Genomic DNA, 15,985 nt, shown 5'->3' with positions numbered 1-15,985 from the left:
ACAAACTAACAGACGCTAACATTCCATTCAGAACTGTACACATGTGTCACTGTTATATTAAGTTGTCAAAACTGTACATTGCTGCACTGAAAGTCAAATCTCTGCGTGCATTCCTATGTTGTTTTTATGTTTTTTTGCACGTTCTTGTTGCTTGAAGAATAAAAAAATGAGAGGAAAAAAAAGCGTCACCGCATCATTTTTGCAATATATCTAGGATGAGAAACAATCTTTTTATTTTTCTTGGCCTTACGTGGGTTTTTTACTTCGATCCAGTTGAAGAGCTGATATAAACAAGTCTTACAGTGATTTTACGACTTATCCGGACACCAAACTTGCTAATTACCCAGCAACTTCGCTGGTGATATTGAGACTTTGATCAGTAATTACCAAAGCACTTTGGTAATTCACCTCAAACTTGATACTTGATCTGGCTGCAGTAACTCCATGGGTGGCAAAGTGTAAACACAGACGCCGACATCTCAGTGCATACAGTGATAGCATAAACCAATTTGACGGACATGAGTTTGCACTCAAAGTTTTCAACAGTGTACCCATACAAAAAATTGCTGAACAAAGTGATGAAAATGACACGGGACAAATACAACTTGCATTGCAGTAAACCTACCCACTGCACCACAAAGATTTCTGTAACTTCAATGGACATCATGTCTGATGGAACAGTCCTACTTAAATACTTTTTCCGCTCAATTCGTGCTGATTTAGGCACAATTATTGAACACCACTAAAACTTTCAAACACTTTCCTAAATCAACTTACACCTGAAGAAATTGTAAAGGAAGCTAGAATACAGAAAAGATTTTCAATCTCTCTATCTTCATGAACGGGCATTCCTCGATCACATTTATGCTGATAGACAACCATTGCCAAAAGGCAGCAAAACTCAGCAACGATTCAGAGCTAAACTGACGCAGTATTTCATATCCCTGCATCAAAGGAAATTGAAAACACAATCCCATCAGTGATATTTTGTAAAATTTTCACATGAATCATATCTTGACATAAAAAAAAGTGAAACAAAGACGTCTTGTACTTTGCCAATCAACAGCACAGTGTGAACTGTGAAGTGGCATCTGCATTGCCTGCACATAAAAGCAACTCACCTACATCAGTATCAAATGGTCTGCATCTTATGAAAACAACAACTGGCAGTGAAAGTTGTAATAGTCACCGGTAAAAACTCTTCACGGATGAAAGGATAATTGCTTCAAATGAATGAAACTGCAGGTTTTAGAGGAGGAAAACCAATGGCGGATGCGTGGAGTGGGAAAATTCTATTTAGGTGATGGAGACGGAGGGTCATAGGATTATAAATAAACTGGATAATGTAGGATTTTCCTCACGATGGTGTAACAGGAATTCCAATGTCAGCTTGTTTTAACGTTAGTTAAGCAATAACCTACGCCGCAGGAGGGTATACACGAGATTTTGGTACAATGCGCGACATATAGCACGAGCCGATAGGCGAGTGCTATATGGAGCGAATTGTACCAAAATCGAGTGTATACCCGACTGCGAAGGGGGTTATTGCTATTATATTATATCAACTTGCGTGTATTTGTTGTCTTACTTGGGTATTTTCATCACTCTAAGCGCCAAATGAAGAAAACGGACGTCTGAGAGATCGAACGTCGGACGTTCTGCGCCCGAGACCGAGCATTTTTATAAGTTGGGATTCCGTACAGGCACACAGTATCCTACGATAAATACACATTACGTCCATATCGACATTGCATTTTATTCACATGCAACACGAACGATACTTGTCAAAAAATACCTGCTGCACTCACACAGAAAATGGGTCAAGAGTTCAAATCAAAAGAAAACAGTAACAATTTTTTTCGTAAATTTACATAAGAACAATAGTCCTGGCGTTTTTGCCATACTAAAAATAGATTTGTCTCATTCTGTACCGCGTACCGTCGCGACATTCAGTGGTGGCACACATGAAGTTACAGGATCTATTTTTGATGGATAATTTGGACGTTAATTGTACCAGAAAACAAGCAGTTTTAAAAAATCCAGACTTGCGATGACTGCAACTGTGATGAACAGTTGTGCAGATTCTGAGTGTGTTGCCCGATGCAGGGAGAGCTGGACGCTGACACTGCTCGTTGCATTTGATGTCAAATATCGTCGCAGTCGCCAGGAGTCATCCCATTGTTATTTTGAACTTCTTGGTCTACGTCGTTAGGACATCCCGATCTGTTATAGCCCAAACTTTGGTAAATAATATCTGACATACCGTTACTGTGAGGAAGTGTCAATTTATTTGTGTATGAACGAATACTATCTTCATTTTAAAGAGCGGTACTAGGATATATCGCATCAAGCAAAGTGCACGGTGCGCTGTCGCCCTAATATTTGTGTGCATCATACCCCAAACGTGCTGCTTCAGAGATGTCTTTCATCATCGATCCCAACTTATTTACACCAAGAGGTGAGTTACAGACCTACACTTTATCTGTGTATCAAAATTCGGTCTTCGGTCTTTGAAACAAAGTGGACTGTTTCGGTCTTTATCGAGGGTCTATGGTTTAGATAGGTACGTTCAAATGCACCGACCGGTCGCCACCGGGCAATGTTCGGAAATGCTGGTTTAGGGGCCGTTTTAGCACTGCTATCAGTGCTAAAACAGTATTTTAGCATCGGTGGAATGAGCTCTCGTCCAATCAGAATGGCGCATGGTAGCATGATATAATATAATTATAGTTTTTCTGCTCTAAGGAGTAATTTAACAAACTCTAACGACCCATTATACTCTCCTTACCTCTCCGTAGTTGAGTTGTACATGTAGCACGGATGAACAGCACACATGTACATATGTTGGTTTCACTGAGGAATGCTGTTCAGTGGAATGCCAACCCCCGGTCACAAATTAGTTTATGGCACTAGTATGATACTTATCAGTGACTTTGTATACACATTGTGTACCCCATGGAGCACTCATGCAGCCAGATCAAGTATCAAGTTTGAGGTGAATTACCAAAGTGCTTTGGTAATTACCGATCAAAGTCTCAATATCATCAGCGAAGTTGCTGGGTAATTAGCAAGTTTGGTGTCCCGATAAGTCGTAAAACAACAGTAAGAGTAAAAGGCTGTAAACAACGTTAGTCGATAGACTCCGAACAGAAAATAACAGGAAACTTTGCAACTGTGTGAAAGAAAAAAGTAAGAAACGACAAAAAAAAAACTAGATGCTGAAAATGCGGGGGAAAGAAAGTAGCAGGGAGAATCGAAGTTACATCATACATTTTTAAAGTGATATAGGAATTTACATGTATCTGTTTTTGAACTGTTTATACAGAGAATCTACTTTACAGTACAAACCAAAACTACAGTCTTCCGTCTTTACATTCTGGGGAATATTTCATAGTTCCCCATACACTTTAAAACTGAGCTTTACTTTAAATTTTTGTACTCAAATTCTAATACAAGTTGAATGATGGTTCCAAACATTTTCCATCCTTGCACAACTTGATTAGTGCATGAAATGTTACCCTCCCAAAAAGCCAATACTTGAAAATATGTGACCCTCCAACAAATTGTACCGGCCCTCCCCTATTAACTCTGTCAAGGCCGCAATCGATATTTGTATTCACGGTTGATTTGTGAAGGCATAAGTAAACTGGTCCAAGTCGCTTGTCTTTTCTGATGCATGTGGCATGAATAAAGAGTCAGTACGGTGGTTCAAGTCATATCTGTCTGGTAGAACTCAGGCCGTGAACGTGAACGGTACTCTTTCCAATAATAACTCAATTGATTGTGGAGTACCGCAAGGCTCTATACTGGGGCCTTTACTTTTTTCAATGTATGTAAACGATATGCAATCAGCAGTGTCATGCAAACTGCTCTTATATGCTGATGATTCAGCTCTTCTTGTGTCTGGCAGAGATGTTGAACATATTCAAATAAAACTTAGTAAGGCATTGGGGTATCTCAATGAATGGCTAATTGATAATAAATTGTCTCTTCATGTTGTTAAAACAGAATCTATCCTGTTTGGTTCTAGTCGAAAATTAAAACAGTGTTCGGAAATGCAGGTTCTGTGTGGGGATGTCAACATCGCTGCAAAACAGTGTGTTACTTGGATCAATCCTTGTCTGGTGAAACAGTAGCATCTAAGGTTATTAAAAAGACATGTTCTCGTCGCAAGTTTTTATATCGTAATAAGAAGTTTTTAGATTTTCATACGAGAAAACTGTTGGCTAACTGTTTGATACAATGCTATTTTGATTATGCAAGCTCTTACTGGTATAGTGCCTTGACTTTAAAAAGCAAACAAAAACTTCAAACTTCCCAAAATAAAGTTATACGGTTTGCCCTTGGTATGTCAGCAAGGGCACACCTTGAATCGGTTCACTTCAAACAAATGGGATTGCTACCTGTTAGCCACAGAGTCGCATATATAAAACTCAATCATGTTCATAGAGTTACATTAGGATTAGCACCGAAATATTTGTCTGATAATTTTGTTTTTAACAGTCATGTCCATAGAACGAGATCCGGACCCTATTCTATTTTTATTCAAGGTGGGGCTCGGTTTTATCAGAATAGTTTTGTATATACAGCTAGTGTTGAATGGAACAAAGTTCCAAGAAATATACAGAGTATTACTTCAAATTCTCTGTTTAAAAGAAAGTTAAAGAAGTATTTTTATGAAGCAATGATTCAACGTGAGCAAAATGATTTTGTTTTTTATTAATTGTTGTCGTGCCGATTTGCTTGTGATTTTATTTTTCGTGGGACCACAGTGGAAATAAGTTTTTAACTTTTCTGTGTTATCCCAGCACTTCTATCTTTGTCTTTTTTCTTGTTTGTACTGTATGGTTAATAGTCCCCACGGACACCGTCCGGGGGGACTTATAGGTTTGGTCATGTCCGTGCGTGCGTGTGTCCGTGCGTGCGTGCGTGCGTGCGTGCGTCCGTTCACGCAGATATCTCAGAGACGCCTGGAGCGATTTCATTCAAACTTAGTAAATGGATTACTTCATATGTCATACAGATGCACGTCGATTTGTTTTGTGATACGATCCAATATGGCTGCCAGGCGGCCATTTTATTATGATTTTTTCATGTACAGAGCCATTACTCTAGCATGTTTCAACCTATTTTATTCAAAGTTGGTACAAGGACATTGACCTATGTCATACATATGCATCTCAATTTGTTTTGTGATACGATCAAATATGGCTGTCATGCGGCCATTTTGTTACGATTTTTTCATATACAGAGCCATAACTCAGGCATATCTGAACCGATTTTATTCAAACTTGATACAAGGACATTGACCTTTGTCATACATATGCATGTCAATTTTTTTTGTGATACAATCCAATATGGCCACCAGGCGGCCATTTTATTACAGCGATTTCATTCAAACTTAGTAAATGGATTACTTCATATGTCATACAGATGCACGTCGATTTGTTTTGTGATACGATCCAATATGGCTGCCAGGCGGCCATTTTATTATGATTTTTTCATGTACAGAGCCATTACTCAGGCATGTTTCAACCGATTTTATTCAAAGTTGGTACAAGGATATTGACCAATGTTATAGCTATGCACATCAATTTGTTTTGTGATATGATCCAATATGGCCTCCATGCAGCCATTTTGTTACGATTTTTTCATGTACAGAGCCATAACTCAGGCATATCTCAACCGATTTTATTCAAAGTTGGTACAAGGACTTTGACCTGTGTCACACACATGCACATTGAATTGTTTTGTGATAAGATCCAATATGGCCGCCGTGTGGCCATTTTATTACGATTTTTTCATGTTCTGAACCACAACTCAGACATGTAGCAAGCGAATTTATTAAAAAGTATTTTGATCACAGACCTAATGAAGAGGACTCTATCCTCTCTGAGGACCTGTAATCAAAGTACCTATTAACAAGTGGGGACTGTGTCATCAATGATGACTTGTTTTTTAAGTGCTAAATAAATCAATCAAAAAAAAAAAAAAAATTAGGGCGTGCGCAGCAAAGTAAGAGTGGCATCGCGTTCACGCCACGATCTACTCGATTCGCCAGAATATTTGTTTTGATATTTATTCGCCCAAGTGTGAGGAATAAGCTTAGCTTTATGTTGGTTCTAGGATAGGAATAGGAGGCTGCAGCAGTTATACCGAGATCACAACTTATAGCCTTAGGTGACATCCATCGAATGATTGCTGACTCTCCGTGGTTACTTCCGTGAAGCTTTAGACAACATCTATACAAATACAGAAGTTAAATCATGACAAATATTATTTGTGTAAAGGTCGGACCAAACCCATAAAATCATGATGGATGACATAATTTTTCTCAAAGTCAAACAACTAAATTTCCTGGGGACTTGTGAACGGAAATAGTGAGGTACCCGATGAGCGTTGCTTGCGCTAGTTCACTATTTCAGGAAATGTATTTTTTAGTTTCTAAGGTTCGATTAGCAGCAGTGATCGTATTATGACACCTTAGAAACATTATGGCAGAAACCATGGTTTTGAATTCAAAAAGTTTTGTGAGTTCAGTTAGGAATTCTGATGCATATAATAAGCCATAGTTTATCACATGCACAATATTTATGCTCTATCGCTTGCGAATGGACTGACATATTTTGCAAGTGGAACATAAGTATTGAGAGAATGGATCGCCGTAAAAATGCTCTAGCGATTTGAAATTCTCTCTCCGTTGGGATACTACATAAAGTTACTACTCGCAATAAATTGGACAGTACATGTGACGACTATAAAAATACCTGGAATAATAATTTCTCAAAATCGGCTAGAGTGCCACCCCCTTATTATGGACTATTTCTAATTCACCTTGCCTGTTGGTCAGTTGGCTTATACAATGATACTTATGTCTCATGGATGACAAACTTTATCAGATTAAATTAGTCACATGACAAGTCACGTGTGCACGTTGTTCTGTCCGTTTCCCGGTATTTACTTTATTGTTAACGCTTTATTTTCACTTCCCATTGTTTAACAAAATACTCGGGATTTCCAATGTGTCAATTCGATATGCACGCACAAAACAAGTGAGCCGGAACTAACACGTGCGAAGTCGTGGAGCTCCACAGTGTATATCCATACAAGTACTCGTCTCTGATCTGCAGAGTGACACTTGGTGTCAATTGGTTAGCAACGCCGCGATAAATCAAGCTACCTTTGGATCTTAGGTTCACAAGTCTAGTGGTGCAAAAAAACTTCACGCTATATGGAGACTGGCTTGTGATGGTAATGTCACGCTAAAACGGTGAACTCCCGTTCTCTACACAGATCCTGAATCTCGAACAATAATCAGCTTCCAATTGTTATCTGCTTTTCGTAACCATGGAGTACAGGTACTTGGCATTGCTACTTTTAATAGCATGTCCACTGACGGTTTCAAAGAGGGCTGGTGTGAAGCAAGTTGACGATGTTAACGGCGGAACAGACTGTGCAGGTAGGAGACAAGCCTGAATTGGTGGGCGGATCCGCTACTGTTCATTGCCTACTGACATTCGTTGGTGTTGCGTTGTATACTCAAACTATTCTACAAAGTAAACTCCAAAAATGGCAGGAAAAAATCAGTCAAATCTTAAATGAATAAGTTATGTTTAAATCCTCATTGCTTTATCGCGACCTGCTTTGCGAAAATACATGCTATCACAGTAGTCGTTTTTGTGCTCTAAAGCACCAGAAGTTACACAACTAGAAACTGACTTGGATCTGTATACCTTTTTCCGAAACAAAAGAAAGTGTGCACTTTGACAGGGGTTATATAACACATCTTAGTCTGTATAGTTGTAGTGTTGTGGTTTTACTGTTACCCCTAGGTGACATACATACTGTAATTTTCAAACCGTGACCCAAGACGATAAGATAGTAAAGGATGAACCAGATGCACATCGTCTATGACCTTCGATCTCTGTGATCGTCCCTATCTGATTATGCGCTACGTACGTGAACATCTTACATGTAACTTCTATCCATGGAAAAAACGAAACATGTGCTTACGTTAAGCTTCGCTTGCCATAGCATTTTACCTCTGTCGATTTTTACACTTGTTTGAATCATACAAAGTTTTTTCGGTAGAAACAGTGAACGATGAATGTAAAATTTATGCCGTCTGTAACGACCAAATATGATTGGAACAATAAAAGAGAATTTCAAGAGAAAATATCTGACAAGAAATATCCTTGTAACTTTTAATTCAAATTTTGCTTTCTCTATCCACACAGCATGCACATTAATCATAAGTATAATCGACCAGCTGAGTTTGGTATACCAGGAAAGTATCGATAAAGCAATGCAAAGACTATGTTCGTATTTACCAGGTGAGAAAACCATTCCCCTTACCTGTATGACGTCAACAGTTTCCGAAAAAAGAAATATTCAACCGCTGCTAAAATATTAAATGACAGCACTGGTGTGTTCAATACTTCTCTCAGAGAAAGAACATAACCAACAGACAGAGATTGTTTTCGTGATGCAAAAAGTGAGGGCTTTTTTAAGAAGCAAAACCACAAAATGCGCTCAACATCATGGTTCTAGAATAGTTAAATGACGTGGGTAGCTAGATGGTATTAGATAGAACATCCTCTGTCAATAATAGAGTCAACAAACTCGGTTCATGAAAGCAAAGATATAGTTGTTATAACATTGTCAACTGCAATGGATACTATTGTAAGTAAGAGTAAGTCTTCTCTCGATCTCGACAACGACAATCAAAATGTTTACCATAAGTTATTTCAGAAAGTTCTTTTTATTTATTAATTCCTAGCAAGCTGTCACTGTGATAGCATCGTAGCATTCAGTGAAAGTAAACAAGAATAATGAATTGATCATTTTGATCATTTTCACAGACCAATATCGAAGCACATGCAAGAGTTTCATCACAATCGCCGGGCCAATTATTATTGATCTGTAAGTAAATTTATAAAAATCAAGACCGAACATAAATTCGACCATTTATGACATTGATGTACTTTTATGTACAGAATTAGGCGTAAATTTTATCCCATTACACTCTTTTTTACAACTTGAATAAAGAATAATCGCATGTGTGCATTTCACCAAGCGCTTCCATGCATCAATGCATCCATTCATTTATTGGAAAACCTACTCCCTGGCCCACCAAACCACAATATATACGGCAAAATCAAGGCTATAGGAATCATCAATGCCACATGAAAACCCCAGAGATACATTTGCATAAGTGTGAAAACAGCCTTTGGTCGACGAATTTGGTTGCGTAGGGTGCATTTCTTTTTGTTGTTGGTAATGTATCTTTGTGATCGAGCTTATGCACTTCATAGAGTTTGAAGACTTATTTAATTTAATACAGAGATAACTTGCAAAATGTAAAGAAATGATCAAAAATATAAATGTGACGAAAACCGAAGCGGGTTGATCAGCAGGTGGTCAATATCCTCTTTTCTCTCCGAGGAGAATACAGGGTTTAGTGCCTCACTGTAACAGGCCGCATTATTTGCATTTAACTTATTTAATTTTAGAGTGCCTGTCTAATTGTCAAATTTTAGGTTAGCAAACGGTGAAAGTCCAGACGCCATTTGTCATGCCCTGACATTCTGCAAGACGGAGCCACCAAACCCAGCTTGTCATCTCTACCCTGCGCTCCCTGGCGGCTTGATGGCGTCTATCAAAAGAAGTAAGATGCGCGCTGCTGCATATGGATTTAGAGTAAGTGCATGAATAATATTGCGCTTTAATTATGGCATAATGACATATTATGACATACAAAAAAATGAGGATAAATTTAACTAACAAGATTTTTTTTGGAAATATTATTCAGGACATAGTGAATTCTGACATCTGTGATGTCTTGCCAGGATTGAAACAGATCTGTGAAATCATTGAAGGGTAAGTGTTATTTTAACTTGTACTCAACACCTGTCAACTTTGTCGTTGTCGCAATGACGATATGTTAACATTTGAAACTGCTCAGCTTAGTTAGTCGTGGAGAACGGAAAACGCACTTTATAAAGCAGTGAGACAATGATTTACACATACATATCTCCTTTATTGCTCCCATTTTGATGAAAATTTATGGCAAGTCGAGCTTTTTTTGATCGATGGAAAACCAAGTCCCTCTATGTTTTGGTATTTCTGGTATAATTATGTACAGTAAGATAGGGAACACTTCTGAATAAGACCATTCCTACTTTAATATTCAGTCGCACTATTCGCGAGCTTCAATAAATCTTTTAATGAATGATAAGCTTATGTTTAAAGTCGATGGCGGTGAAGGGATGTATGCCTCTTATAGGGAAGTTGTAATCAATAGTATGGTTTGCCAATAAATAATCCGTGATTCCAGTTATTCTTACAATCTCACCAATTTAGGAAATTAGATGACCATGACCCAGTTGTTGATTTTGACAGCGATGGATTCAGTACTATAGATGTAAGTTCACATATTCATAGTTTATATGGTCTGTGATTTTATTTTGCGAACACATACGAATTTTTTTCCTTCACATTGTTGCTCCTCATTGTCGATGGTTTTGTTGTTACTGTGCTCGCAAGCTTTTCGTCACCAATAAGATGAACGAGAAGTCCAATCTTCAATTAATTAAGTTGTCTCAGCTTATTAAAGTTGTCTCAGCGTTCAAAATTTATCGATATCGAATTATTGACATTTCAGATTTTACGTGGATCATCTTGGCGTGGCAAAGACTGCGATGATTTGCATGCCGGCATACATCCGGGTGCAAAGTAAGACAAGTGTTTTTTTGTTGTTTCTACGGATAAGAATTCGTGTCAAATGGCTTGTATTTCAAATCATAGTTGTCACCTCCGAAATCACTTATTTTCTCAGTGGTACTAGCTTTTGAAACGTAGTTATGTTCTTTCGTGTTCATATAATGCCCGCGTGTAGTCAAATCGTGATGTAGGTCGAGGACATCGAATGCACTCCATCCGGAAAGATTCATATTTTTCTAATTAACATTTTGTATATCTGTTTTTCGTACAAGACCTTTAGATTGGGATCGCTATGAAGACTCCAACTGCAACGGAATCTACGTAAGTTACTTTTCGTTGTTGAAAAGCAATCCAAATGTCATTTTTTCCGACCTGACGCGATGCGACAAAATGTCTCGAAAATTCTTATACCAATTGTTCCTGTCTTATTCGCAGGGAGTGGATCCAGTTAGCGGAATACCCTATGAACAAACTCTTTGTGGTGATTCTGGACCAATGGGAATTGCCATATTAGGAGATTCGGCCGGAGCTCATTTCCATATTCCGGCTGAATGGGTCACTCCGACAAAAATGAGTCTGGTTTGTATTGCATATAACATTAACAAGTAACCGTATAATTTACAAACTGTAAGGTAGCTTACGCCTGAGGAACAATTTTATGGACACTCAAATTGTACAGCTTTATACATAGCTACTCCGATTTTTCACAATAATCTTCTGTTCAGTTGCTTGTCTGTTCAATTGTTTGAAGTCTATGGAATGAAATGAAGTTTACACCTTATTTTTTGTTTGTTTGTTGTTGTTGTTGTTGTTGTTGTTGTCTTTTTGTTTGGTTTTTGTATAGTAGCAACTTCGAATTTAAGATCATTTCCTTTTCCAGTTCCAAAATTTGCGCAATCAAAGCCGATTTTTCTTACTAAAAAGTGAAATAGTTTGTGAAAGTGAATAGTTTATATAAAAGTGAAAGTGAATAGTTTATAGTTTCCAAAGTAAAGGAAAGTTTGAAAACTTCCGTTTCGAGGTGGGTATAACCTTGAACATTGAGAATAGAGCTATTAGATTTCACTCTGTATTTTTTCTTCCTGATCTCCTGTTCCTAATTTCTACTTTATTCCTGAGGATTCTATTATACAATTCCCCATTATTGATAACTTTTCTATGCTGCCATGGAATTTCAGGAAGTCTTTGAAAATGTTACTTTCATCGCGGGAAACGAACTTGACTGGCCGTCAATGTCGGCAACTACAGGTAGGTCTCAGTAACTATATGCTATCCGATAAATAGAGAACTCAAGTTTTTCAAAATATGTTCATCACAAAATGGAAACTCTACAGATCAGGCTGTGATCACGCCACATTTTCATTTGTCTGTTTCTCTTTTCATTGATCTAGGTTTCCAGAACTTGTCGTGGCCAGTGACTCAGTGAGTGATCAGTTTTCATCTTGAGCAATACATAGTGACTTTAGGGACCGCCCCTCAAGATTTGTTCTCAGTTTTATGTGATACTGTATGAGGTTTCGTGGCGTCATTGACAAAAAACTGACGCAATTCTCCTCAAAACATTTTAACCGATAATTTTCTGAGAAGTGAACGCTGTTCATCGTCCACTTTCTTTGTTACCAATATGACTTTGAAATTAGAAGGGTTTTAAGTTTCTTGAACAAAGTACAAAGGCAGCTCGCCATTTTTTCGATAGTGATTGCCGTAACAACTCTGTTTTTAGTACGATAAAGATTGACAATGACAACATCATAATAATCATCATTACCACTAGCAGGGTGAAATGTGAACAACAAAACCATTATCGACTTGCCAACGAATGGTTACGATATCGATAGAGTAAAGCTTTAGCACCATACTCCCATCCGCAAACGTATGTCATTTACAAGTTCAAGTATACCATTCATTTGCAATGTGCTGTATACGGAGATATAAACACGTCCCATAAAGTTGATATTTATAATCTATACTTGTGTTTCAACATGACAGGTACTTTACTGATTCCTTGTATCTTAAAATGCGGAACCGAAATCTGTGTAATCACCGAGACTACCAGAATATCGCCGTCAATGGTAATAATTTAGCAGAATTAAACCCTTAAATATAACCTTGACCTTTTACTGCCAATCTTATATTAGTGTTTCTGTACAAACAACCGTGACGAAACTGATCTCAGTATAGTGAAATTTGAAGTGTGACAACTGACATCTGTTTTTCACACAACTTATCATTGTCTTTCGGACGTCTAAATTTCATTCCACAAGCAAAACAAGAAAGTGCTTCTGAGTCACTCTTATAGATCAGATCACCATTGATCAGACAATTCGATAACTGCAAATTCAAATTCTCAGTTAAGCTTGTAACATTATGACAATTTCAAACTTCTCTATAACACTTACTGTCACCATTCAGAAACGATAAACATTTTATTCGGTACCTCACACCAAAGTCATACACGTTAACTGAGGAAGGTCATTTATTAAATTCTGCAATATGTCGTGTGTTTATTTCCTGCTTTTTCCCGAGAAGGATACAATACTTTACAAAATGAATATCGAATGATGACATATTTTGCTCATGATTAATTATTCCAGGTGGTGCGTCGGACAATATGAATTCAAGTATCGTGCATAGGTAAGTTAAAATTTAACATCTGAATTATATGCATACATAACAACGATAAATATCACTACCTATAATTTCTCTATCAGAATACTCACACCATTAAAAAGACCATGTTTTATATGTGTATATATATATATATATATATATATATATATATATATATATATATACATACACATGTTATTATATTTCTTCGTCTTTCTTGTGCAAAGCCTGTGTGCCGACAATAAGAATTCGCCAGAAAAAATAAGTGCACCAGGCTCGAATGCATTTGCAGTGTGCATGTCTCGTACACTCCACAGAGAAATTTGTATTTTTTGTATAGTTGTTAGCCTTGGCAATCATAATATGGCTTTGAAGATTCGCGTATTATCTGAAGGGTTTGTATTCTATACCTAAACTGTGTTTGAAATCATTGGCTGGAAGTCACATCTGCTTTAAAGTGTCAGTCAATATGAAAAACTGCTGCATTGAGCTCCTGTTGGTGGTGTGTAGACTTTTCAAGCATGGAATTTACTGTACAATGCTAAAACTGTTCCTCTCTTTTTGTCTTTTGTTTCTTTTGTATCAACATATATGCAGCTTTTTAGTCTCAAATCTGATTTTATAGTTTTGATAGATAATAATATGTTGAACTTGATGAAAAAATCTATACGTCATATATATAATATATGTGTCTCTTCGTGTTTCAGTTTGTCTCGCGATCAAGTTTCGGATTACCCGATGTTGATTATGTATTCCTTGATTGGTAATGACGTTTGTAACGGGTAGGTGACTTGTGTTGCCATTGACATTCTGTACTGCTCATTAAAACCTTAACGATATGGTATGATACACATGTGCACTGCAACACGTTACCAAGGTTACTCAGTCATCATTGAACGCTTTTAAATCCATCGTACGAGGGAATGTTACAAAACCCTTGAACGGAGGATCAGGGCCAGGGTTTATTTTCACCGTGTATCTTGTAATCGCAATGTTTTGAGTCGCTGGGAATTCTCAAAGCACAATTCTTACATTCATTTGAGAGCGGACAGATTGTACTCGAAGGTGAAAAATTCGGAAAAACACCGCTAGGTCCACGACATAACAACGTTTTTGACTCTTATTTTACTGACATACGCTGTTTCTCATTTCCACAAGACATCCTGATACCATCGCTCATATGACGAAACCGGAAAAATTCAGAGCAAGCACTCTGGCCACCTTCAAGTACCTGGTAGGTCATTTTCTAACTTGCCTTTGATTGCTGTATAAGCTAGATTTTCGCATACTCCAGAACAAACCATCTTAATAGAGGTCGAGAATCAGACCGACAATCCTGAAACAGGGCCAACTATTGTTCCTGAAGTTAATTTCTGAACAGTAAATATTAAGCGTAAATCATGATAATTCTGATCACCTACCACAGGAAAATTTGATTCGATGGTTAAATATTTTGATAACTTTTGTTCAATGACATTCAAACTTGTTTAGAGTCGTATAAAATCAAACCACCTTTCCTGTCTGTTGCTAGGATACCGTTCTTCCGGCAGGCAGCAATATCATTGTCTCTGGTTTGGCGGATGGGAGGATATTATGGAAATACCTCCATAATAGACTTCATCCAGTGGGCGAGCTGCGTGGTGACGTCACGTATTCTGACCTATACCAGTATCTGAACTGTCTCCAGGTTTCACCTTGCACTGGTTGGATGTCATCCAATGCTACACTGAGAGATATAACATCTGAGGTGCATGATAAATTGCTCTTTCCTTGTTTAATTCTGAGTAACTGCTCTTACACTTTGTACATTTGTCTATCAGTCTATTTCACTGTCTCTATATATAGAGATTTCTCCTTAGCTCTCACCATCACCTTTCTCATTCTCTTCTGTCTTCCCTTTCTCCCCTCTGTCTGTCTGTCTGTCTGTATATATGTATGTGTATGTATGTCCTCTCTCTCCCCCCTCTCCCCTCTCCCCCTCTCTCTCCCCCTTTCCCTCTCTCTCTCTCTCCCTCTCTCTCTCTCTCTCTCTCTCTCTCTCCTCTCTCTCTCTCTCTCTCTCTCTCTCTCTCTCTCTCTCTCTCTCTCTCTCTCTCTCTCTCTCTCTCTCTCTCTCTCTCTCATATCAAAAGTCAATGAGTGCATTGTACATTTAATCCCTTGCATAGTGAGGTAAAATAAGTTTGAATTCCTATGCTACTATTGAACATCGAAAGCACGCAATGGAAGGACTGTGACATTTAAGGTTCTCAAAATCATACATAGCGAAAATGTATGCACGACACTGCAATACCAAGTCATAGGTAGAACTTAATATGAAAGCTGTCTCCTTCTTGGCCTTTTAATGCCAATGTCTTCATCGCAGTGTTTTTCCAACAAATTTAGGAATGCAGAAAGTGTTCGATTTTAGGAACCAAAAAGTCGTAACGATAGATGTTAGGCTCCCTACACACACTCGGCCAACCAAGACACACCCAGCACTGTAAAAAACACTAGATAAATGTTTAATTAGTCAGTTCATCGATTTTATTCACCTACAGTGGGCGGCAAATCTTAGCACAATCCTCGAGGATATCGTAAACACATCATCCTACAAGAACTTCAAGCTGAAATACACAGCTTTTGATTTGCAAACAGGTAAGTTACATACATA

The 15,985-nt window shown here is 37.9% G+C and overlaps 1 protein-coding gene across 1 annotated transcript in view; it reads left to right on the top strand.

Annotated features, from left to right (window-relative positions):
• Nucleotides 1-7,045: 7,045 nt before the first annotated feature.
• Nucleotides 7,046-15,985, top strand: part of LOC139147204 (acyloxyacyl hydrolase-like) — a 13,483-nt gene continuing 4,543 nt past the window's right edge. The window contains exons 1-17 of the mRNA XM_070718200.1: nt 7,046-7,459; nt 8,238-8,333; nt 8,862-8,922; nt 9,540-9,699; nt 9,812-9,879; nt 10,363-10,423; nt 10,664-10,734; nt 10,995-11,043; nt 11,158-11,301; nt 11,901-11,970; nt 12,114-12,144; nt 12,712-12,794; nt 13,317-13,356; nt 14,040-14,114; nt 14,491-14,566; nt 14,864-15,079; nt 15,873-15,969. Of these exons, the coding sequence (XP_070574301.1) occupies nt 7,348-7,459; nt 8,238-8,333; nt 8,862-8,922; nt 9,540-9,699; nt 9,812-9,879; nt 10,363-10,423; nt 10,664-10,734; nt 10,995-11,043; nt 11,158-11,301; nt 11,901-11,970; nt 12,114-12,144; nt 12,712-12,794; nt 13,317-13,356; nt 14,040-14,114; nt 14,491-14,566; nt 14,864-15,079; nt 15,873-15,969 (1,510 nt within the window). The 5' untranslated portion in view covers nt 7,046-7,347. The remainder of the gene's footprint in view (nt 7,460-8,237; nt 8,334-8,861; nt 8,923-9,539; nt 9,700-9,811; nt 9,880-10,362; nt 10,424-10,663; nt 10,735-10,994; nt 11,044-11,157; nt 11,302-11,900; nt 11,971-12,113; nt 12,145-12,711; nt 12,795-13,316; nt 13,357-14,039; nt 14,115-14,490; nt 14,567-14,863; nt 15,080-15,872; nt 15,970-15,985) is intronic.

The sequence above is a fragment of the Ptychodera flava genome, chromosome 13 (genome assembly GCF_041260155.1).
Source record: "Ptychodera flava strain L36383 chromosome 13, AS_Pfla_20210202, whole genome shotgun sequence".
NCBI classification, from domain to species: Eukaryota; Metazoa; Hemichordata; class Enteropneusta; family Ptychoderidae; genus Ptychodera; species Ptychodera flava.
This window is presented reverse-complemented; position numbering and strand designations above follow the sequence as displayed.